At 38.4% G+C, this 24,594-nt stretch overlaps 2 protein-coding genes and 1 long non-coding RNA gene across 8 annotated transcripts in view; 1 reads left to right on the top strand and 2 right to left on the bottom strand.

Annotated features, from left to right (window-relative positions):
* HMGCR (3-hydroxy-3-methylglutaryl-CoA reductase) overlaps window positions 1-2,108 on the top strand; it is a 53,228-nt gene extending 51,120 nt beyond the window's left edge. For all 3 annotated transcript variants that reach the window (XM_033430035.2, XM_033430036.2, XM_004270816.4), the window contains exons 19-20: window positions 321-475; window positions 620-2,108. In XM_033430035.2, coding sequence (XP_033285926.1) covers window positions 321-475; window positions 620-674 — 210 coding nt within the window. In that variant the 3' untranslated portion in view covers window positions 675-2,108. The remainder of the gene's footprint in view (window positions 1-320; window positions 476-619) is intronic.
* Window positions 1,571-12,021, bottom strand: LOC125963923 (uncharacterized). The gene is made up of 2 exons (XR_007476371.1): window positions 3,674-12,021; window positions 1,571-3,164 (listed from the first exon to the last, which is right to left on the bottom strand). It is a non-coding gene; the product is annotated as an uncharacterized LOC125963923 (long non-coding RNA).
* A 3,180-nt stretch (window positions 12,022-15,201) lies between these two features.
* CERT1 (ceramide transporter 1) overlaps window positions 15,202-24,594 on the bottom strand; it is a 129,005-nt gene continuing 119,612 nt past the window's right edge. For all 4 annotated transcript variants that reach the window (XM_004270818.3, XM_033430041.2, XM_004270819.4 and 1 more), the window contains 4 exons: window positions 23,771-23,899; window positions 23,096-23,225; window positions 21,735-21,871; window positions 15,202-18,274 (listed from right to left, as the gene is read on the bottom strand). In XM_004270818.3, coding sequence (XP_004270866.1) covers window positions 21,744-21,871; window positions 23,096-23,225; window positions 23,771-23,899 — 387 coding nt within the window. In that variant the 3' untranslated portion in view covers window positions 15,202-18,274; window positions 21,735-21,743. The remainder of the gene's footprint in view (window positions 18,275-21,734; window positions 21,872-23,095; window positions 23,226-23,770; window positions 23,900-24,594) is intronic.

The following is a 24,594-nucleotide window of genomic DNA, read 5'->3' as shown; positions in this document are numbered from 1 at the left end:
TTTCCCACCGGCCTAATCCAGTGTGTCCAAGTAAAGCATGTTCAGGCACAGGCTTAGTAAATTGAGAAAGTAGATTAAGAGAGCAAATGATTGTTCATCTGCTCTGAGTAAGTGCACTTCCAGCCAGGCTGTGGATGTTAGGTTCACTGTGGTGTATTCCATTGTTAGTACTGGCTGTCAGATCTTGGAAATGTAGTACTTCCACTGGAGCCTGGTTCTATTCTAATGCCATTGTAGTTGCCCTCATTTTAATTGATTGAATAGGAAGTTGTTGCCATGCCTTGAAGGGTGAGTCCTGCTGTGTCTGTCCCTGGCTGCAGATGCTAGGTGTTCAGGGAGCGTGTAAAGACAATCCTGGGGAAAACGCCCGGCAGCTTGCCCGAATTGTGTGCGGTACAGTGATGGCTGGAGAATTGTCTCTGCTGGCAGCATTGGCAGCAGGACATCTTGTCAGAAGTCACATGATCCACAACAGGTAAGACTTAAAGATTTGTTTAATATGTTTTCCCTATACTTAAAATATGCAGTAGAAAAACCTACTTCTCAGATACAAGTCCTAACTTAAAATTTTGCGTTCCTGATATTTTGTATATCTCTCCTTTGTCTTTTTCTGCTGTAGGTCAAAGATAAATTTACAAGACTTCCAAGGAACTTGCACTAAGAAGGCAGCTTGAATAGCCCGACAGTTCAGAACTGAAACACAGGCGTTGGGTTCTAAAGGACTAACATAAAATCTGTGAATTAAAAAAGCTCGATGCAGTGTCTTGTTGAGGATGAATAGACATGATCAGTGAGACGACTGCTTGGTTTTTGGCTCTTTCAGAAAGTCTGAGGTTCTTCTTTCCATGCAGAGTTCTCAGATCTGAGAAGTTTACATGCTTTACGTGCTGTGCTCTTTGGAAAGATCTCAACGTGGATATTATGCCTTTATAGTATCACAGATGGTAAGCTACAGCACACTTCTGAAAGAGAATACAGCTGGAAAAACAAGTTTTCTTTTGATAAAATTCTTGGAGTTCATGGTGATCAGTGTGAGATTAAACCCTCCTCCTGTCCACACCCGCCCTAGCCCCAATCCTGGGTTGAAAATGGATTTTTAAATTATACTATAGCTGACAAAACTCCTGATTTCATAGTTAATTTATTAAGTCTGGGTTGTAGACCTTTAAAAAAAATAAGAGCTAAGTTTATTTTTTGTAAACGAATACTTCATTTGGTGCTGGTCTATTTTGATTTTTGGAGGTGATAGGCAACATGATTCTTCAGAAGGGGACCTGCTTTCTTCAGAGGAAGAATTACTCTTATTCCCAAATTACAGAATAATGTGCTAAGCAGTGCTAAACAGTTCTCTTTCAAGAAAAAAAATCACTGCATTTATCTCTGCAGGCTATTTGTTCAGAGAGGACTCTTGTCTAAATACAAATGTTTGTCTAGATTGGCTATAACATATCTTTCAGCATATAAGCCTTTAAGAAACAGAGTTTTGTGCTTTTTATGAAAGATGCAAGAGCTCTTAATACTGCTTAGACAAAGGTGACTCTGTTTATCAATGACATACAAGTCTGTGACCTCTCTTAGAACTCAGGGGGTAGAAAACACAAGTTTGGAAGAAAATTACCATTTCTTGAAGCCAAGTTTAATTTCTTAAAAGACACTTAAATTTATTTAGCTGAAAAATCTAGGTAGTTTTTTGTAAAGAACTGTACCAAATTTGTATATGTTGTAATAAAGCTTCTTGTGCTAGGAGTTTATTGAAAGCGTTCAAGAAATAAACAAAAATCACCCGATATACTGGTAAAACATTCTAAGCTTGGGCCAGAGAAGGCAGTGTTCTTTAATGTTGTCCAGGAAAGCCTGGCTTGCTTGTTGAGCCTAATGAAGGGGAAGGTCAGCTTTCAGAGCCAGTGAAGGTGCTGTGTGAATGGCCGTGGAGGGAGTGTCCCTTGTCCTGTGGCCAGGAGGTTGGTGACTGAAACATCCACACAGGGCTCTTTGATGGACCCATAAAATCTTCCTCAGGGGGTCAGCAGAGTTGTTGAATCTTAATTTTTTTTTTTTAATGTACAACTTTTGTATAAATAATAAAGAACTCCTTATTTTGTATTACATCTAATGCTTCAAGTGTTGGTCTTGGAAAGCTGATGGCTCATGTAGAAGATGGACTCTGAGAAACATTCCAGTAATGCCGTGGCAGTACAGAGAGCCTCTGAGTGATTGTGTCTGCATTGTTGGGGAAGATTGACAATTTCTGTTTTATGTAAAGTTTAAATTGCTTCTGTTGTGACTTTTCATCCAGTGACTTTTTATCTGAATTTTTCATGGAAGTGGCAGTGAGAAATATTTTGAGTCTTCATTTTGGTGACTGTAACCAATATCTTGCTAAACTAATGTTTTGTACAGTTACTAAATTGTATACATTTTGTTATACTTTTTCCCCCAGTTCCAGTAAATTATGAAAAGGAGGTTAATACTGATAAGTGTAATCAGTAACCTTTTTTGTTTGGATTAACCATAGGCCTGCCTGAGACCTGGAAGCTTTAAAGTCTGGCCAGAGTGGTACCCTGTAATTCACACTAGGTGCCCCAAAACCCATTTATCGTTCCCATTGTCTTCTCCCACTCTACAACAGAACAGCAGGCCAGGGTTATATATATATTAAAACTATCTTCCTTATACTTGAGTAGTTCAGATTTATCATCATGGACTACTTTTGGATATTGGGGGTATGACAGTTGAGAGGAAGAGGCCATAAAGGTTGGGCAGCCAAAACCAAATGGCCATTGCAGGTATGTACATAAGCTGTATCAACTGACAGTACAGCTTATATAGCTGAGGCTGGCCTCTTTAAAATCCCAAATTCTGGTGATTTTTGACTATACTTCTGCCATAGTTAGAGACGTGAACAGGTATGTATGAGCCACTAAGAACTAAGCCCAGATACTTGAGAATCATTTTGAATTTTTCTCCCAAAATGGCATGTGATCACTTGTCTGGTCGGCCCTCTCGAGAGTGGGGCAAGCTGGACAGGAGATGGGAAAGTTTCGTCCCCTTACTGCTCAGGTGATTTGATGAGCAGTGAGATGCATGTGGCAGCACAGGATTTTTCCTCATCTTTGGAGAGTATGGAGAATTAAATCCAAAGAGAACATCTCACATTGAAGGGTCTGAGCTCAAACAAGAGGACACAGAACAGCAAAACATCAATACAAATCCACTGTGTACAGAAGGTTCAAGTAAGAGCAGTAAATTCACTATAGGAATTTTTTTTCAAGACCAATGTTTCTCAAGCTGTCTTTCTGTTCTGGACATGACTTGAATTTATTAAGAATGAACTTTGCCCAGTTAGCAAAAAGATAACTTCTACACTGCAAGCCAAAAGAAGATGGCAAATGATTTATTTATATCTTAACAGATTCCCTTTTCCATTATGAGATGCATGGAACCCCTCCTTCCATCACACACACATATACTTTTTGTTCTTTTCTTCCTGAGCAAGTTTGGGAGCTCCCGAGGGAGGTGTGGGTACTCTTGTATCAGGATGTGAGACACTTCCACACAGTTGTTCTCTAAGGCCAGTGGGAGAGACCCTCGTGCCACCAGCTGGAGTTAGGAGGTGGGACACGAGAGAGTGTTGTAATCCAGGGATTCTCCAGCTCCAGTGCAGCACACTCACCTGGGCTCCTGATTCCCTTGGTCTTGGGTGGGGCTGGGACTTCCACATTTCTTTCTAGTATTGCTGTTGCTGCTCTAACGGTGCTGGGTTTCAGTGTGAAGTGCCTGGTGTTACTGTGAATAAATGGTATTAGAAAGTTTTTATTCAGAAGCACACAGCAGACACCCACGGAGAGGCCAAGTGCTGCTTAATAGCTGCTTAATAAGACAGAATTAATCCTAGAGAGATATAACCAACTAGAAGGTATGTTATTTGGGTCTGTGTCTCCCCTCCTGCCCCCCCCCCCGCTTGGCAAAACACCAAATTATCTGCATTTTCAAAGAATGGAATGACTGCCCCAGAAAAGGACATTTTTAGCCACTTTTTCCCCTCACTTTCCTACCCCTTGGTCTCTGGTCTCTCTCCCAAATGAGACAGTGGGGGACCAAAGGGGAAAAAAGTCTACCTTTAAAGAGGTTCGTGTATATACCATTCCCTGCTCAGTACCCTCACCTCACCCACCCTATAGCCGCAAAGTTTGACTGCTTTGTACTGATACCTTAACTTCCCAGGATTGCGGCCCTGGAGCAGGGTCACTCAGAGGCAAGAAGCTGATTCCACAGACCATTCGACTGGTCAGTTCTGAAGCCAGAGGGCAGAGAGCCTAAAGGCAGTAGGGCCCTGTGCCATTTACTAACATAAAGCACACAGGCACCTTGTGTGTCTTGGCAAGAAAGTATCAGGAAGTAATCCAAAAGAAAAGGACTGCAGTCACTAGCCTGTGTTGATTATGGAACTCCTTTGCTTTCCTGTCACTTGAAATTTGAAATGGTAAACGGCGTTTAGTGGGTGAAGTGGAGGGAGGGGACAGTGAAGGGAGCTCTGTCTCAGTCTCCACAGCAAAATCAGCTGGGATTGTATGTTAAAAGCAGTGGACACAGTCAAGCAAATCCAGAGTATTATTAGCCCTAAATGATGTGTGATGGAAGAACCTCATTCTGCAGCTCTCTCCTAGCCCTTAGTTCACAAGGGAGATAAACACTGGTGCCCCTACCTCCCTGCCCATTTCACCGTGTGGACTAGGGCTATAGCCTCAGGGCTCTAAATGGTCAAAACCCACTAAGTTTTGGTGCATTTTCTACCTCAGTCTCTTGATCTAGGGTATGGCCTGTGAACAACTTACCACATTTTTAAACCTTTATTGCTTTTAATAGGAAAGTAGACTCAGGTGTGTGTGAGCAGCCCACTCACCTCTGGCCATGGTTCCTTCAGATCCGGATGATCTCACCCACACTGCACAACCCTTGGTAAGCAGCCAAAGCTTGAAGCTGGCTTGCTGGTATAGCCTGGATAATTTAACAACTTTAAATGGAAAGCTCTTGAGGAAAGGCCCATTTTTAACTTGCTTTTAGGACAGTGCCTACCCAGGCCAGTAGAATCCAAACCTTGAACAACCTTGAGCACTCCATCAGAAAAAACAAAACTAAAATGATAAAGATAAAACAAATAAAAGTTGAAATTTTTTGTTTCCATATTTCAGTGGTACATCTTGCCCACATTTTCCTCCAGGCCAAGGTCTCTTGAAGACAGGTACCATGTCTTTTCTTGTAACCTAGTACAGTACCTTAAAATTAACGGTCCTCCGTGTTGTTGAATGACTGACACAATAAATTTGTAATTAGGACTTACTCCAAAGAGAAAATAATAGTTACAATAGGAAGACAAGGGCAGTGTTGAGGGAGCTGGGAATCCAGAGACCTCCATTTCAGTCAAGGCTCTGCCACTAGCTGTGACACCTGGGTTATTGGCTTCGTGTTTCTTTCCCTCAGTTTCCTTATTCGTATAATGACATAGTTGGATTGGCTGGCTTCTAAGCCCTTAACTGGCTCTACAAATTCCATGAAATGCTTTATTTACTCTCTCCTGTATATATATACATGAGCCAATTGCACTGATAAGCTAGAGTCTGGCTTATTAGTAGAGCTGATAGATGAACACAACAGCAGTGTCATAGTAGTGGCATAATCCAAGTATGACGGGAAAAGCACATACAACTGGAGAGGAAGAGTTGAGGGTTGAGGGGGCGGGTATAGTTAAGGTCAGAAACTGGAACCCTGAAGTAGGTTCTGGATGTTGACTGAAGGGAGGAGAGAGAGAAGTTCCTTCGAAGGTGAGCATGGATCACTGAGTGACTGGAGTTAAGTCCACCTGGATGGGATGATTTATTTGTAGAGGGGACCAAGGAGAGGCAGGCTGGTAAGGCAGATGCAGTAAGGCCAAACTCTTAAAATGATACATTGAACATCAGACTGAAGTCAAGGAGTGTGGACTCAGTCCTTGGAGATAAGGGCACTATTGAAACATTTAGCAAGAGGCATTAGGTATTAAAGGATAACTCGATCAGGAGAAAAGAGGTCACTTAGGAGACTCATGTCTACCCTGATTCTGCAGCTCTGAATGCTTCCACATTCGTTTACAAGCTTGGCAATGACTGCTGGGCAGCTCGTTTGAGGCACTATCACTTTCATTTCCCAAGTTTTAAAAGCTGTCACTATTACTACACTGTAATTGTCACTTATTCTGACATTAGCATGAGAATTATACACAAGTAAGAACATTAATGGTTGACTTATTCTACATCCAAACAACCAGGCACCAACTCCCACTGATTTTTCTTAGATATGTAATGCTCAAGAAAGCCCTTCAGTGATGCCCATTGCTGGTAGAATGAACATCAAGCTCTTTGCACAGCATTCAAGGTCTTCCATGAACTGCTCTGCCTCTTTCTGGTTTTCTCCCTCATTAGACATACCGTATAGGCTAAACCCCACATGACTTACGGTTTGGCTCAAAGCCCCAAAATGTTTGCGTCCTTCTTGTCATTATTCCTGTGTCTTATTCAGATTCCCGCCTTCAGCACTCAAAAGACAGTATATAGCACATATTTGTGGTTGACCAAATCATTCCTTACATTTGCACAGTAGAGTGCAAAGTGTTTTGAATACATTATCACACTCTTCCCCAAACAATCCTGTGATGTAGATGATTTCATATTATTTTATGGAAGAGAAAAATAGATTTAGAGACATGAAAACGTCTTGGCAAAATCAAACGTGTTCAAGTGAGAGAGCCAGAAAAACTCTGGTCTTCTGGCTTCTAAATTTCATTCCTTTCAGTTTGTTGAATGCATGGTATCCAGAAACATGGGGAGAAATACACTTAGAAGTAACAGAAAAATCTACTGGATGTTACAAATGAAAAATCAAAGTCACAAACCACAAAATAAATTGTAGATTTAAATAATCAGCAGAGTAGACCAGCTTACTAATTTGGTGCTATTGACGTGCATGGAAGTTGGTGAACTTGTTAAAACACAGCAACAATCCATTCCCTATCTACCTTTTGAGGACACAACTGAGAACCAAGAATCAAAAAGACTTTCACACACCTCAAATGTGGTTAAGTCTACCATTAATGCACTGTATTGAAATGCTCTTGATCTCAATGTCTATTTCCTCTTAGTTTAGGTGCATTTCTAAAAAGCTTGGTTATGACAAAAACAGTGAATGCCAGATGTGCTGTTTGTTGCTGTATCCTTAATCCTGGAACACTTCATGGCATGTAGTAGGTGCTCAACAAATATTTCTCTGCAACTTGTTTTGGGTGCTGTAGAGTTAGTGCTACATATCTATATCGCTAAAATTGCTGGATGTTGGCATCTTGACTTATTGCCACACAAGGATTCCCTGCCGCCGGGCCCAGCTACCACTTGGGTCTCCCAATTGCAAGGAGTAGTAATAGAAAAGAATCACAGTAAACTGACTAGGGGTGGGTCCAAAGCATGTTTCAGTCACTACCTCAGTGGTCATTTTGCAGCAGGCTGCCCACAAAAGTGGTAGCTATGTTGAGTCTCATCCTTGGGTTGAAAAATCCAAGATAAAATACCCTCCTTGGGCTTGTTTGTGGTGATGTTTCATCCTTCCAAACTGGAAGACAGGAAGACAGTTAAGGCACCAAATGAAGGCCAGATTTAACCTTTAAGACAAAATTTATAGATCTGGTGGGGTTCTGTGACATGTAGGTACTGTGGTTTTGTGAAGCCGGTACTGAAGTGTGTGATGTTAAGACCTCTACCCCCAAAGTTCTAGTCTTCAAGCACGTCAGCTCTTCCTATTCTGCTAAACACTATATTCTAGACATTAAATACATAAGGCACTAAAAAGTAGCAGAGTCAAACAGAGAAAAGACTTGAGAGTCACTCAGTAGGCCTGGAATCCTGGCCCATTTCCTTATCTTTATAATACGGGTGGTACCACCAACTACTACCACCACCAACCACTGCTGCTGCCACCCAGCATGTTGTAAGGGAGGAAGTTAGATAAAACGCAGGCAAGTTATGTGCTATACATAATGGAGACATCCTCATTTAGCACCTCAACAATCCTAACGCCTGGGTGATGAGAAAATCCTGGCTGGGCATCTTTTAGTAACTTCAAAGATCTTTAAGATTTGTTCTAGCACTAACCTCACAGAATTCTCTGCAGCAGAACAAAGAGGCCAAATAAAGTAGTTTAACTTTATGATACTTGTTTAAGTCTATTCAAAGTGTACATAGAGGGTTCACAAAAAATTTCTTAATCGGAAGACAATGCAAATGCCAACAATATGACTCCTCTGGTAGTCTAGTTCAAACAATGACGAGAAAATCTGGAAGACACTATAAAAACAATTCAATTAAAAAAAGCTAGTTCTACTACACCTTTCCAATTTTGGAGATTGGTTCAAGATGGAGGAGGAGATGGACATGCACTCACTCCCAACTTAGAATCACAACTAACTGCTGAAAAATCATTAACAGGAAGACACTGGAACTCACCAAAAAAGATACCCCACATCCAAAGACAAAGGAGAAGCTGCAATGAGACGGTAGGAGGGGTGCAATCACAATAAAATCAAATCCCATAACTGCTGGGTGGGTGACTCACAAACCAGAAAACAATTATAGCACAGAAGTCTACCCACTGGAGGGAAGGTTCTGAGCCCCACATCAAGGCTTCCCAACCTGGGGGTCCGACAACAGGAGGAGAAATTCCCAGAGAATCAGACTTTGAAGGCTAGCGGGATTTGATTGCAGGACTTCAACAGGACTGGGGAAACAGAGACTCCACTCTTGGAGGGCACACACAAAGTAGTGTGCGCATCGGGACCCAGGGGAAGGAGCGGTGACCCCATAGCAGACTGAACCAGACCTACCTGCTGGTGTTGGAGGGTCTCCTGCAGAGGCGGGGGGTGGCTGTGGCTCACCGTGGGGACAAGAACACTGGCAGCAGAAGTTCCGGGAAGTACTCCTTGGTGTAAGCCCTCCCAGAGTCTGTCATTAGCCCCACCAAAGAGCCCAGGTAGGCTCCAGTCCTGGGTCACCTCAAGCCAAACAACCAACAGGGAGGGAACAAAGCCCCACCCATCAGCAAACAAGCAGACTAAAGTTTTACTGAACTCTGCCCACCGGAGCAACACCCAGCTCTACCCACCACCAGTCCTTCCCATCAGGAAGCTTACACAAGCCTCTTAGATAGCCTCATCCAGCAGAGCACAGACAGAAGCAGCAAGAACTACAATCCTGCAGCCTGTGGAACAAAAACCACATTCATAGAAAGACAGACAAAATGAAAAGACAGAGGACTATGTACCAGGTGAAGGAACAAGGTAAAACCTCAGAAAAACAAGTAAATGAAGTGGAGATAGGCAAACTTCAGAGAAAGAATTCAGAATAATGATAGTGAAGATGATCCAGGACCTCAGAAAAAGAATGGAGGAAAAGATTGAGAAGATGCAAAAAATGTTTAACAAAGACCTAGAAGAATTAGAGAACAAACACCTAGAAGAATTAAAGAACAAACAAACAGAGATGAACAATACAATAACTAAAATGAAAAATACGCTAGAAGGAATCAATAGCAGAATAACTGAGGCAGAAGAACGGATAAGTGGCCTGGAAGACAGAATGGTGGAATTCACTGCCGTGGAACAGAATAAAAAAAAAAGAATAAAAAGAAATGAAGACAGCCTAAGAGACCTCTGGGACAACATCAGACGCACCAACATTCACATTATAGGGGTCCCAGAAGGAGAAAGGAGAGAAAGGACCCAAGAAAATATTTGAAGAGATTATTGTCGACAACTTCTCTAACATGGGAAAGGAAATAGCCACCCAAGTCCAGGAAGCATAGAGAATCCCAAGGAAAAACACACCGAGACACACAGTAATGAAACTGAGAAAAATTAAAGACAAAGAAAAATTATTAAAAGCCAACAAGGGAAAAACAACAAATAACATACAAGGGAACTCCCATAAGGTTAACAGCTGATTTCTCAGCAGAAACTCTACAAGCCAGGAGGGAGTGGCATGATATATTTAAAGTGATGAAAGGGAAGAACCTACAACCAAGATAACTCAAGGATCTCATTCAGATTCAATGGAGAAATTGAAAGCTTTACAGACAAACAAAAGCTAAGAGAATTCAGCACCACCGAACCAGCTCTACAACAAATGCTAAAGGAACTTCTCTAAGTGGGAAACACAAGAGAAGAAAAGGACCCACAAAAACAAACCCAAAACAATTAAGAAAATGGTCATAGGAACATACATATCGATAATTACCTTAAACGTGAATGGATTAAATGCTCCAACCAAAAGACACAGGCTCGCTGAATGGATACAAAAAGAAGACCTGTATATATGCTGTCTACAAGAGACCCACTTCAGACCTAGGGACACATACAGACTGAAAGTGAGGGGATGAAAAAAGATATTCCATGCAAATGGAAATCAAAAGAAAGCTGGAGTAGCAATACTCATAGCAGATAAAATAGGCTTTAAAATAATGTTACAAGAGACAAGGACACTATATTATGATCAAGAGATTAATCCAAGAAGAAGATATAAGAATTATAAATGTTTATGCACCCAACACAGGAGCACCTCAATACGTAAGGCAAATGCTAACACCTATAAAAGAGGAAATCGACAGTGACACAATAATAGTGGGGGATTTTAACACCTCACTTACACCGATGGACAGATCATCCAGATAGAAAATAAGGAAACACAAGCTTTAAATGACACAACAGACCAGATAGATTTAATTGATATTTATAGGAAATTCCATCCAAGAACAGCAGATCACACTTTCTTCTCAAGTGCACACAGAACGTTCTCCAGGATAGATCACCCCTTGGGTCACAAATCAAGCCTTGGTAAATTTAAGAAAATTGAAATCATATCAAGCATCTTTCCCAACCACAACGCTATAAGATTAGAAATCAATTACAGGGAAGAAAACGTAAAAAGCATAAACACATGGAGGCTAAACAATACGTTACTAAATAACCAAGAGATCACTGAAGAAATCAAAGAGGAAATCAAAAAATACCTAGAGACAAATGACAACGAAAACACGACGATCCAAAACCTATGGGATGCAGCAAAAGCAGTTCTAAGAGGGAAGTTTATAGCAGTACAATCCCACCTCAAGAAAGAAGAAAAATCTCAAATAAACAACCTAAGCTTACACCTAAAGCAACTAGAGAAAGAAGAACAAACAAAACCCAAAGTTAGCAGAGGGAAAGAAATCATAAAGATCAGAGCAGAAATAAATGAAATAGAAACAAAGAAAATAATAGCAAAGATCAATAAAACTAAAAGCTGGTTCTTTGAGAAGATAAAATTGATAAACCATTAGCCAGACTCATCAAGAAAAAGAGGGAAATAACTCAAATCAATAAAATTAGAAATGAAAGAGGAGAAGTTACAATGAACACCGCAGAAATACAAAGCATTATAAGAGACTACTACAAGCAATTCTATGCCAATAAAGTGGACAACCTGGAAGAAATGGACAAATTCTTAGAAAGGTATAACCTTCCAAGACTGAACCAGGAAGAAACAGAAACTGTGAGCAAACCACTCACAAGTAATGAAATTGAAACTGTGAAGAAAAATCTTGCAACAAGCAAAAGTCCAGGACCAGATGGCTTCCCAGGTGAATTCTATCAAACAAAGAGAAGAGCTAACATCCATCCTTCTCAAACTCTTCCAATAAAGTACAGAGGGAGGAACACTCCCAAACTCATTCTACGAGGCCACCATCACCCTGATACCAAAACCAGACAAAGATACTACAAAAAAGGAAAATTACAGACCAATATCACTGATGAATATAGATGCAAAAATCCTCAACAAAATACTGGCAAACAGAATCCAACAACACATTAAAAGGATCATACACCATGATCAAATGGGATTTATCCAGGGATGCAAGGATTCTTCAATATATGCAAATCAATCAGTGTGATACACCATATTAACAAACTGAATAAAAACCATATGATTAGCTCAGTAGATGTAGGAAAAGGTTTTGACAAACTTCAACACCCATTTAGGACAAAACCTCTCCAGAAAGTGGGCACAGAGGGAACCTACCTCATCATAATAAAGGCCATATATGACAAACCCACAGCAAACATCACTCTCAATGGTGAAAAACTGAAAGCATTTATTTCCTCTAACATCAGGAATAAGACAAGGATGTACAGTCTCGCCACTCTTACTCAACAGAGGTTTGGAAGTCCTAGCCATGGCAATCAGAGGAGAAAAAGAAATAAAAGGAATACAAATTGGAAAAGAAGCAGTAAAAGGGTCACTGTTTGCAGATGACATGATACTATACATAGGTAATCCTAAAGATGCCACCAGAAAACTACTAGAGCTAATCAATGAATTTGGTAAAGTAGCAGGATACAAAATTAATGCACAGAAATCTTTTGAATTCCTATACACTAACAATGAAAGATCAGAAAGAGAAATTAAGGAAACAATTCCATTCTCTATTGCAACAAAAAGAATAAAATACCTAGGAATAAACCTAAGGAGGTAAAAGACCTGTACTCAGAAACCTATAAAGACAGTGATGAAAGAAATCTAAGATGACACAAACAGATGGAGAGAAATACCATGTTCTTGGATTGGAAGAATCAATATTGTGAAAATGACTATACTACCCAAAGCAATCTACAGATTCAATACAATCCCCATCAAATTACCAATGGCATTTTTTACGGAACTAGAACAAAAAATCTTAAAATTTGTATGGAGACACAAAAGATCCCGAACAGCCAAAGCAATCTTGAGGGAAAAAAATGGAGCTGGATGAATCAGGTTCCCTGACTTCAGACCATACTACAAAGCTAATCAAGATAGTATGGTACTGGCACAAAAACAGAAATGTAGAGCAATGGAACAGGATAGAAAGCCCAGAGATAAACCCAAGCATCTATAGTCAACTAATCTATGACAAAGGAAGCAAGGATATACAATGGAGAAAAGACAGTCTCTTCAATAAGTGGTGCTGGGAAAACTGGACAGCTACATGTAAAAGAATGAAATTAGAACACTCCCTAACACCATACACAAAAATAAACTCAAAATGGATTAAAGACCTAAATGTAAGCCCAGACACCATAAAACTCTTAGAGGAAAATATAGGAAGAACACTCTGACATAAATCACAGCAAGATCTTTTTTGACCCACCTCCTAGAGAAATGTAAATAAAAACAAAAATAAACAAATGGGAGCTAATGAAACTTCAAAGCTTTTGCACAGCAAAGGAAACCATAAACAAGATGAAATGACAACCCTCAGAATGGGAGAAAATATTTGCAAATGAAGCAACCGACAAAGGATTAATTTCCAAAATATACAAGCCGCTCACGTAGCTGAATATCAAAAAAAGAAACAACCCAACCCCAAAATGGGCAAAAGGCCTAGACATTTCTCCAAAAATGATATACAGATTTGCAACAAACATATGAAAGGATGCTCAACATCACTAATCATTACAGAAATGCAAATCAAAACTACGAGGCATCACCTCACACTTGTTAAAATGGGTATCATCAGAAAATCTACAAACAACAAATGCTGGAGAGGGTGTGGAGAAAAGGGAACCCTCTTGCACTGTTGGTGGGAATGTAAACTGATACAGCCACTCTGGAGAACGGTATGGGGGTTCCTTAGAAAACTAAAAATAGAACTACCATATGACCCAGCAATCCCACTACTGGGCATATACCCTGAGAAAACCAGAATTCAAAAGGACACATGCACCCCAATGTTCACTGCAGCACTATTTACAGTCGCCAGGTCATGGAAGCAACCTAAATGCCCATCGAAAGATGAATGGATAAAGATGTGGTATATATATATATATATATATATATATATATACACACACACACACACTGGAATATTACTCAGCCATAAAATAGGATGAAATTGGGTCATTTGTAGAGATGTGGATGGACATAGAGACTGTCATGCAGAGTGAAGCAAGTCAGAAAAACAAATATCATATATTAATGCATATATGTGGAATCTAGAAAAATGGTACAGATGAACTGGTTTGCAAGGCAGAAATAGACACACAGATGTAGAGAACAAACGTATGGACACCAAGGGGGGAAAGTGGGGGGGTGGGGGGGGGTGACGGTGGGCTGAATTGGGAGATGGGTATTGACATGTATACACTAATATGTATAGAATAGATAACTAATAAGGACCTGCTGTTTAAAAAATAAAGAAAAAAAAAGAACTACACTGTATTTACAGGTTATATTCCAAAGCCAAGCCTAAGGCAAAAGCTGCAGTAAGTTAAAAATTGTTCTTGAAAAACTTAAAAGTGTGCCATGAGGGTGACAATACTATTTCTCTGTCAATAAACCCAACACAACAGCCAGATTTTCTCTCCAGCATCCCCTGAGATTAAGTAGTTGGCTTGTATGTGAGGTCATATTGTTTGTATGGTATTTCTCTTTGAACACCAGGAGAGAAATATGCTCAGTGCCTTTCAATATGGAGGAAACCAACGACCAAGTGAACTGCAAATCCACACTTCCCATCTCATCGTGGTTCTGGGGTGTAAATTCCCTGAGTGTAACAAGTGGAGCTGGCCATATTATTTAAATAAATGAGGGATGATTTTTTTATGGTTAAACGCATATAGCTAACTTTCATGTGTGTATGACTGGCTGGGTTTTAGAAACACCCAGCTGCATATGGCTTCACTCTCTAGCAACTGAAAACAAACTTTTGGACCAGGGTCCATAGTAGAAAAAAAAAAAAAAAATCATTTAAAACTGTAACCTACTACACACACACACACACACACACACACACACACACACACACACACACACACGTACGTCTGTGTGTGTGTATATACAATACATGCATATACATACATACACACATATATGTAAAAAGGTTCACAAAATATTTACCTTTATTACATCCTATGTATTTGATCTATTCCATTCTGTTCTACTTTCTTAAAATTTTTTTAGGTTGCGACTCAGTAGTTTTCTTGATGCCCAACCGGGTTACAACATACAGTTTGAAGAACATTGAACTGGAGTATTTCAAGCTCTTAACTACTCAGAGAATTATGTAGGGCAGTACCTGGGGGTTAAGAAAAACAATCAAGCAAGCACATTTGTCCATAATATTTTAATACTTTTCCACTTTTAAATACTGGTTTTAATTTTGTGATTGTAACATGGAAGATCCAACTTTATTATTTTTTAAAAACATCACCAGGATCATAAAGCTATTTAGAATACACTCTACACACTCCCAAGGTACTTTAAAATGATTATGTTTTGAGTTTGTAGATGAACAATGACAATAATCCAAATACACTGTCTGTACAACTTGGATCAAATAGTGGTGAAAGTGTTTAACTGGACAAACAACTGATAAGCTTAAAGATAATCAGCACAATTTCACAAGAGAACCAGCTCAGCCCAACTAAAATTTTCTCAATAGCAATTGACACTGATGTTGTATAGGAGTACAAATTAGTTGATGAAACTGAACAAATGGGAACCCCATTCCTCCTTTTCCTTCTTTTGTATTCCTACATCCCTCCCAGTCATCCTCTTCCTTGGTCTGGCTACCCCTGTGGCGAACCCAAATCAAGAGCTGCTATGACACCCTCCACCTCAAAATCAGGAGCCCTGAATTACAAGTGAAATACTGTGCTCTCTTGAACTGTACAGTGGGCACTCAGGGACAAAACCCCTCATCACCAATATTTTTCATGTTTCTATCACAGTACAAAAGAGTAACTGAGTAGAAAAGAGAGTAAAATGATAATTTTCTTTTTTGCTTGGGGAAGAGAAGTAGGAAATAACTGTGGATGAGAAAACATCATGTATATTCAATATGTAGGAATTAGCCTTATGGAAATAATTCTAGAGGGTCTGAATGCTGTCTAAAGGGCTAGTACCTCTCCAAATTTTGATCTCTTTTACTCCTTTCATATTCCCCAACTCATTTCTAAATCTGGTTGGGCAGGATTAACCCTAGTGAAGTACCAGTGCAATTACCTGAAGGTAAAATGTATCCTTTACTTTTCTTCTCTTTTTTAATACAAATATTTTTCCTGTAATCATTTACAGAATTGCAAAAGTATATCATTAACATTTAGTGCAAATGCAACTAATGTAGGTTTAGACACTGCTCTGTAAACTTTCCATACCTTTGTAAAATAAAGCTATCCAATTTAGTCATGATAGTACCAGAAATGGCAAACAGAGAAACATTTATAGTGGGCATATAGAATTGTTTTTGAAGATTCCCATCAGTGGCTATGGAGAATAAACCTTCCCTCCCCAACCCTCCCATACTCCCAACCCCAATCCCGCAACTGATTGTAAAATAAAATACACATTTGAGGTATAAACTTTTCTTTTTTAAACATCACAATATAAAATGTTAACTGGTGATGTAGTAAACTGATAAGATAATTTGTCTTATTTGCCTTAACTAGCATTACCACCATATAGGCACTTTTTCCTTGTAGTCAAATTATGAATAGTATTTTTCTGTAATAAGGCATATTCCATGCACATCATTTAGAGAAAGGTAAATTAAAAAATAGTAAAGATTTATGGAGCATGAAATCTGCGTGCATGTAATGTAAGCATATGTTTTATATGTATTTTCCTCTCTGTACAGACTAATAAATACCACTTTATCTGATGCAAGTAATTCACTTCCAGGATTGTGTATATTAAGTGATCAGACTAATCCCATCATTAAATTATCACCTTGCATTTATCATTAAGACTCCATTACCATGTAGGAAATATATACAGGACATGTTCCACGTGACATGATTTCCTGCTTTACAAAATGGGTCTGGTTTCTGTGTTTCTATAGAGATGAACAAGTCAGCAAAGCATCTACAAAATGCCTCTGATTTACGTAAGCACATTTGTGTATAAACACAGTGAAGATTCTGAAGTGGGCAGTCATTTCTACTTCAATGAGTACCATTCCCTGCCTCTGCTCCATGTTTCAGGGTTTTTCAAAGGGGCCTAAAACTAAAAAAGGTATTTTACGTTTAACTTCTTACAGCAACTAAAGAAAGAATTTCAGTTTGAATCACATGGTCTTCTTTACTGCCCTGTTGGAAGTTTCTGATCAAGAGGCAAACAGGAGCGGTGCCCACATTTTCTACGCATATCTTGCAACGTTATCTTTTAAACTGACCCAAATTAGAAGAACAAACACGTGTTACTGAATACTAGAAATATAGAATCAAATGCCAAACTCAAACAGTGAGATTTGCTGGAACATGTAATACCGTATATCCTCTCACCAATTTCAGGAAAACATGAGCTCATTTTATTCTGACCGTTTTACCAGAAAGTAGTTTATGCCTATAAGGTTGTACAGATGTTTCTGTTTGGAGGCAGGCAGAACCAATTTAGAAATTACCAAATTGTGTTTGTAACAAACTGAAAAAAATCTGTAGCACACAGTACACAACTAAAAATACAATAGAAATATAAAGATATCTGGAGAAAAAAATAAAGCTTTTCACTCTTTCTCCATCAGAACCAAAGTTCTTCATGGGAGTAAGACTATAGAAAAGGCGAAATCACAGGTTATTGACAGCCCTCAGTTATTAAGAGACACTTTACATGACAACATGAATTATTATAGAAATCAGCAGCAATGAATTCTATGATTATACAAAGCAAAAATGTCAAAAAATTCTGGACACAGATTTGACTGTAGGCCTATAAAAAGAACCCCATCCAGAAATTTGGTGCACAGAAAGCACATGCCCCATGTGCGTCCAACTTTTGTGCTTTTCTCTTGTGCACAAAGCCTGGTACAACTGAGGATCTTAGGCCAAACCACAGTAAATTAAAAATTCTGAAAAAGTTTCCAAAAATTAAAGCATCGATTCCTAGTTGTGATTCAAAGTTGATTTTTTTTTCTCTTCTAGGAGCAAGCAAATAAAAATATAGCCATATACATGTAATTTTACATGTATTTATAGTTATATGCTGAGCGAGGAGATCTAGCAGAAGACAGCTAGTGTTAAGATGTTCAGCTTTGCTATTGCAGTATTTCTTCATTTTTGTACACAAGGCCAAGGTGTTGGGCCATAGACAAGGCTATAGATCCTATGTTCCAGCTTAGAGCATTCAATTTTGTTTTTTAATTTTTTTCCTCCAACATGGAATGTCACACAGCCTTGTTTCAGTCACTGTAGGAAAGAAAATGACAAGTAAAACATTCAGCACTGTATTATTTACTAACAGCTGCAGGACTAACAGAACAGACTCCTCCTACCTTCTGAACTCATGTAATGCACAGAATCTTTATCAAAGTTTATATTTTAAGGATTTTTCACCTTTAAGAATATAAAATTATTAACTTTATATATTTGAAATTTATCATCAGAAAGGAACAGAAGGTATAAGAAATGTTCTGAAAGTTAGAAAAAATTAAAAAGGGCAATGTGCTACAAGAAGCAAAGAGGGAATCAAGTAGAGGTTTCTGGATCCGTACCCCATAAACTGGAATTTCCTTCTTCTTAGTGTTCAATAAAAACTATGCTATACAATATCATTTATCAAGAATTAAAAAAATTTATTTAGGCTATGGGAAAGAGGTCTGCCTTATCTTAAGAAATACTGTGTCAAATGAGTTTAAGAGTTTTGACTAAGTTTTAAATATCTTTGGGCCTCATTAACTCTTTATGGAATTTCTCTAAAGATGATACACACTATTGAAAGTTACTATTTCTCCATCACCAAAATTAAGACTGTTAGCTTTCCTAAGGTTTCAATGCTAGGATCCACTTCATACATACATCTTCCAAACTTATTATGAAACAATTATTACTTTAGGTAAATGAAGATTTATTTTAGGTAAATGAAAATTTGGTTCTCTGCCAGAAAGAAGCTCAATCTGGACTCAAAGGCCAGAGCTAAGTTTTGGCCAGTGAGTCTTTCCAGTTCTATCTTTACACACACACACACGTCCACAAACAATGGTACCATCTCCTTCCCCTAATATGAATTCTTTTCCAAGGATTTCGAGCCCTTCCCTCTAGGTCCACAAAAGAAGAATGTGTACACTCGTGGGCGCACACACAGTCAGTCAATAAAACAATGCCCCAAATCCAACAGTTTAGAGGCAAATGCTGTGGACATGTTAGCATGTATTTTGCAAATATTTTCAAAATTATTCTTCTCAAACATAGTTGAGAGCATGTTTTATTATATAACTGCATTCTGATTTCTTTTGCTTAATACCCAGTTATATTTTCTACCCTTCTCTGCAAGGCTGAAGTTAAAGGTGAAGAGGGAAAACACATACAGCTGCAAGCTTGGTCTTGGTTCGAGCAAACAGCAACTCTAGAAATCTTAAGGCTGTGGGGAGAGACACACAGCTAAGTAAGGTGACAAGCCTGCTGCCATCATGTGGCATCACGTTTTCAGTGTATTTGATTAAATACAATGCAGTGACAGAATCAATAAGAAGTTATGTGTCCAGATCGAGCCACAACAATTCTGAAGTACAAGATATCCTAAAAACAGTGCATTTTGGCAGTGCATTTATGCTTTAAGAGAATCCCTCAAAGGTCAGGCTTTGTCCCAAACACTAACCATTCAGAGAAGTAAGACTAGAACCTGTTTAACATTTTCATGTAACCTGTTTTCCTGGGAAAAGCTACATATCTGGGACATCAATGCACTAACCCTTGTGTTAGTGTCTGAAAATAAATTTAGGCTTTGAGTTCTTGTTTTTTGTTTTTTTAAGAAATAGCACACTATAAACATTATCAGAAACTAGACTTAATTAAAAGTATAGTCACTACAGTTGACCCTTGAACAACATGGCTTTGAACTGCGCACATCCAACTACATGCAAATTCTTTTCAGTACTACACGATCTGGGGTTGGTTGAATCCTCGATGCAGAGGCACCTAGGACATGGAGGGCGGACTGTAAGTCATACTCGATTTTCATCTGTGCAGGGGGCCAGCGCTCCTGACCCCCACGACGCTCATGCGTCAACTGTATATGGTTATTAACTATATTATTTTTATCTAAAGAAATTGACTCAAGAATATAAATTTCTCAGCAAATGATTTAACAGTCAATGTAGGTGAGCATGAGAGGACGGTCATAAGTACTTACTGCTTGTGAATTATACTTTGGTAATATCTATTACAAATTTAAATGTTAACACTCAGAGAGTTTCACAGAAATTGAATTATACAAATGGTTCTCAAATGGATGAAAAGATGCTCAAATTCATTTGTAACGAGGACTATGACAGTTATTTTTTGGCCATGCCACGTGGCTTGTGGAATCTCAGTTCCCCGACCAGGGATTCTGGAATCCTAACCACTAGGCCACGAGGGAACTCCCAAGAGGACCACAATTTAAACTACACTGGGAGAGTATTTTTCACCTATCAAGTTGGAAAAAAATCAGAAAGTTTTATTTCATACATTGTGTGAGAGGGTCAGAGAAACAGGCACTCCAACATGTTATTGCTGGTGAGATGGTAAATTAATACGACCTCTACAGAGGCCAATATCTAAATTACAGATGCACAAGCCCCCCAGAAGTACCAGCAGTGTCACATCTAGTAATTTACCCACATACAAAATGACATGGATATGACTGCAATACTGTGTGCTCTAGCAAAAATTAGAAACAACTTTAACATCTACAAATGGAGAATTGGTTAGATAAATTGTGTACATCCACACAAATGGGATTCTACATAGCCATAAACAAAGAATAAAGCAGCTCTGCACCAATATGGAAAGACCTTCAAGATAAAGCATATGCAGAAGCAAGATGCAGAACCCTGAGTAGAGTATGCAATTTCTTTCAATAACAATAAGTGTATGTGTGTGAGGAATACACTTGTATTTGCTTATTCAGGTGAAAATGAAACATCTCTGGAAAGACACAAGAACATACTCACAGCAGCTATACACTTGTGTGTGTGTGTGGGGGGGGGCAAGTGTGGTGCTGCAGAACTGGGTGAGCAGGGGACGGGGGATGAATTTTACTGTGTATCTTTTCATACTTTTGACTTCTGAACCATGTTAACATGTCACTCATTTAAGAAAAATTAAAGAGTTCAGCTCCTTGCACAAAGACAGTCAGTGCAGCATTACTTGACAGTAGAAATATGGAACCAACCAGACATTAACATGGGACAGTGGTTAATAAATTCTGCAACATTTATACAACAGATGTTAAAAGAATGAGATGGTTTTGTATGTCTCATATCTTTATATGGACTAACAGTCAAGATATATTAAGTAGAAAAAGCAAGCTGCAAGATAATGCTTTGAAAAAAAATTTTTAGATATATGTCAATACATATGTACAAGTCTGGAAGAATATACAACAAACGTAACACTAATTTATGGGAAGGGAGAAACATAGAGGATTTGTACTTCTGAAATTTTATAGTTCTATAATATTAAAATTTCCTTCAATTAAGCAGACATTATCTAACATAAACAGAAAAAATAATGAAAAATTAAGTTTTAAAGGCTATAAAAACTACAACTCTTCACATCTGGAAACATCATGTAAAAGAAACTACTTTCAAAAACTAACTTGTAATGTCTGCAGAGCCATATTAGTCTATAAAGTTTAAAAAAAAGAATAACATATATTTTCCAGTACCTGTTAATACTAGAACAAAATAGGTTTTCCTGCAGTTTTTTCTTGTACGTAAGAAGTAAAACGTTTTAGAAACTTTGGATACTCTCGCTTTGCCACTGCCCTTAACACTGAGGCTGGTGCCCATCCTCCAGGGTTTACTGTGAGACAAAGGAAAATGAAAACTGTTAAGATAATTCTCCAAAAACACGTAAAGCACTCATTTTGTTCCTTTGTTTTTAAAAAATTCCTCACATTGAAAAAGCATCTCTTAAAAGTCTTGACCACTCAGTACTTAGTACTGTACTAACCACCAGATGAGAACAGATAACAAATAAGAAAGCATTTATTACTGTTCTAAAATGTTCTTGGTTCCCTAAATTATAAGTAAATATTAGTATAGCAACACTTTAGGTTACTTAAGGCAGATTTATTCAATGAACTCTACTATAATCAAATAGTAACTTGCTCAGGCATAGTTGTCTCTTTAAACATACTAGCTGTGATGGCCCTGTATAAAGAAGGTTTGAAGGTTTGATTAGAGGGACTCCAGTAACTACTGCAGGTAGGAAATAGGTGTAGCAAGGAACCATAACAAGTGATAAACAGGGCTGTCCAGCAGTAGGCCGATGTGAAATAAGTCACTAGCAACTAAGAAAGAAGCAGGGAGCAAAGATTCAGAAAACTAAAAAGCCTGACAACAAGAAAAAGAACTGTTCACCTGAAACATAATATTTTATATCAACTATTATTTCAATTAAAAACAAAAACACACACAAAAAACCAAAATTATAAAGTAAAAAAGAAGAAAACTATTTCCAGTAATCCAACCACCAAGCAACAATTCAATATTAACATTTTGTTGTATTTCTTTCCAACTTTTCACATATATATTCTTTTCTTCTTTTAAAAATTATTGAAATGGTATTTTATATGCTTTTTCTCACCCCACTTAACATTATTTTGTAAACATTTTTCTAAATCACTAAATGGTCTTTGAAAATTTGGGGAAAAAAAGAAGTATTAATTTTCTTTCTCACTGTTGCTTATTTTCCTAATTACACCTATTCTATTAGGCAAATATCTAGTTAAACAGTTCTTAAAACCAATAATATGTAATAGTGATCTAAAGATGAAGTTTAAAAATTTACCTATCCAGCCCCAGCTTCAGAAATTCTGATACAGCAGTTATTCAGACATGTATATTTTGAAAGATTCCTGATAATTTTGATATACATCTCTCCAAATTAAAAATTACTAAATCTAAAGGATAAAAACTAAAAAGACATTTATAAATGGTATTTTTCCAAACTGTCAGTTATCATGTAGATCACAATAAAAACATCCACATTCCCAAGTAGCAAAAACAAAACCAAAATACATACCATTAGCTACATATGTAATCTTGCATAGAATGTTGTCCCTGCTAATCTCCTGGTTTCCCTCTGGCGGGCTTACCAAGGTTTGACAAATCATAGCAATATTTATTTTGGCACGGACACATCGATTGTTTAGCTGCCAAAACAAAAAGTAAAAACAAAACACCAGTGTAGAAGATACCCAGTATTTTGTAACCTCTTCTGGTCTAATTCTACATTAGATTAACCAAAACCGTAACTCATCTACATCTCCCACAAAATCTCATAAGCACTAATTAAGAATACATGCCAAGCTGATACGACACCAGGAATGGTTTTCCCCCCTCTTAAGTAGTAAAAGGAGCTAAACCGAGGTAGAAACCACAGAGATTTTGCCAGTAGTTGATCATGGCTTGAGAGACAAGTGTGAGAAGTAGCCTACCTATACTACCCATTCAGCTGTCTCATCTAACCTCAAGAGGAAAGGAAAACAACCCTGCTGGGATGCTCATGGCCATGACTGTTGCCCTCAGATAACAGTGGCTATACTCTTCCAAGAAGCCAACTTTAATAAACAAAAATTTAAGAAGCATTTTCAAATCAATTATCTCTGTATGTGTGGTATGCGTTTATCATTTTTGCCCTGTGTTGTATATTTAGCTTTGTATTGTACAATTATACACATTTATACAATGTACTTACAGGAGCACTGTTGTGATCCACAGAAAAATTACAAACTATCCAAGTTTCCGGGTCATTTTCAGTCAAGGCTGGTATCTTTCGAATGGCAGAAAGATATAATACATCCCGCTGAGAAGCAGGCCACACTCTCTGTGGAAGAAGTACAAATCTTTTGAAAATTTGAACTTTTTTTTTTTTTTGGCCGCACCACGTGGCATGCAGGATCTTAGTTCCCTGACCAGGAATTGAACCCGCACCCCCTGCAGCAGAAGCTTGGAGTCTTAAACCACTGGACCGCCAAGGAAGTCCCCAAAATTTGAACACCTTTTTATTCATATATAATATGGAACTAACAAAGAAACAAGTGTAAAACTAATAAATGCCTTTAAAGTAACATCTGTCAAATTTTAAATGGAAAGCACCCACCAAAGGATTGATTATGAACACTGAGTTAAAGGCTTTGAAGAACATACCAAAGGAATAATGTTCTGCTATTTCTCTTTTTTTTTCTTTTTTAAATGTTTATTTATTTATTTGGCTGCTCCGGGTCTTAGTTGTGGCACGCAGGCATGTGGAATTAGTTCCCCAACCAGGGATCCAACCCCAGCCTCCCTGCATTGGGAGTGAGGAGTCTTAACAACTGGACCACCAAGGAAGACCCTATTTTTCCTTCTTTTTAAATTTGGTAATATATATGTAACATAAAATGATAAAATTTTTTTTTTTTTTTTTTTTTTTGCAGTATGCGGGCCTCTCACTGTTGTGGCCTCTCCCGTTGCGGAGCACAGGCTCCGGACGCGCAGGCTCAGAGGCCATGGCTCACGGGCCCAGCCGCTCCGCGGCAA

The sequence above is a fragment of the Orcinus orca genome, chromosome 3 (genome assembly GCF_937001465.1).
Source record: "Orcinus orca chromosome 3, mOrcOrc1.1, whole genome shotgun sequence".
NCBI classification, from domain to species: domain Eukaryota; kingdom Metazoa; phylum Chordata; class Mammalia; order Artiodactyla; family Delphinidae; genus Orcinus; species Orcinus orca.
This window is presented reverse-complemented; position numbering and strand designations above follow the sequence as displayed.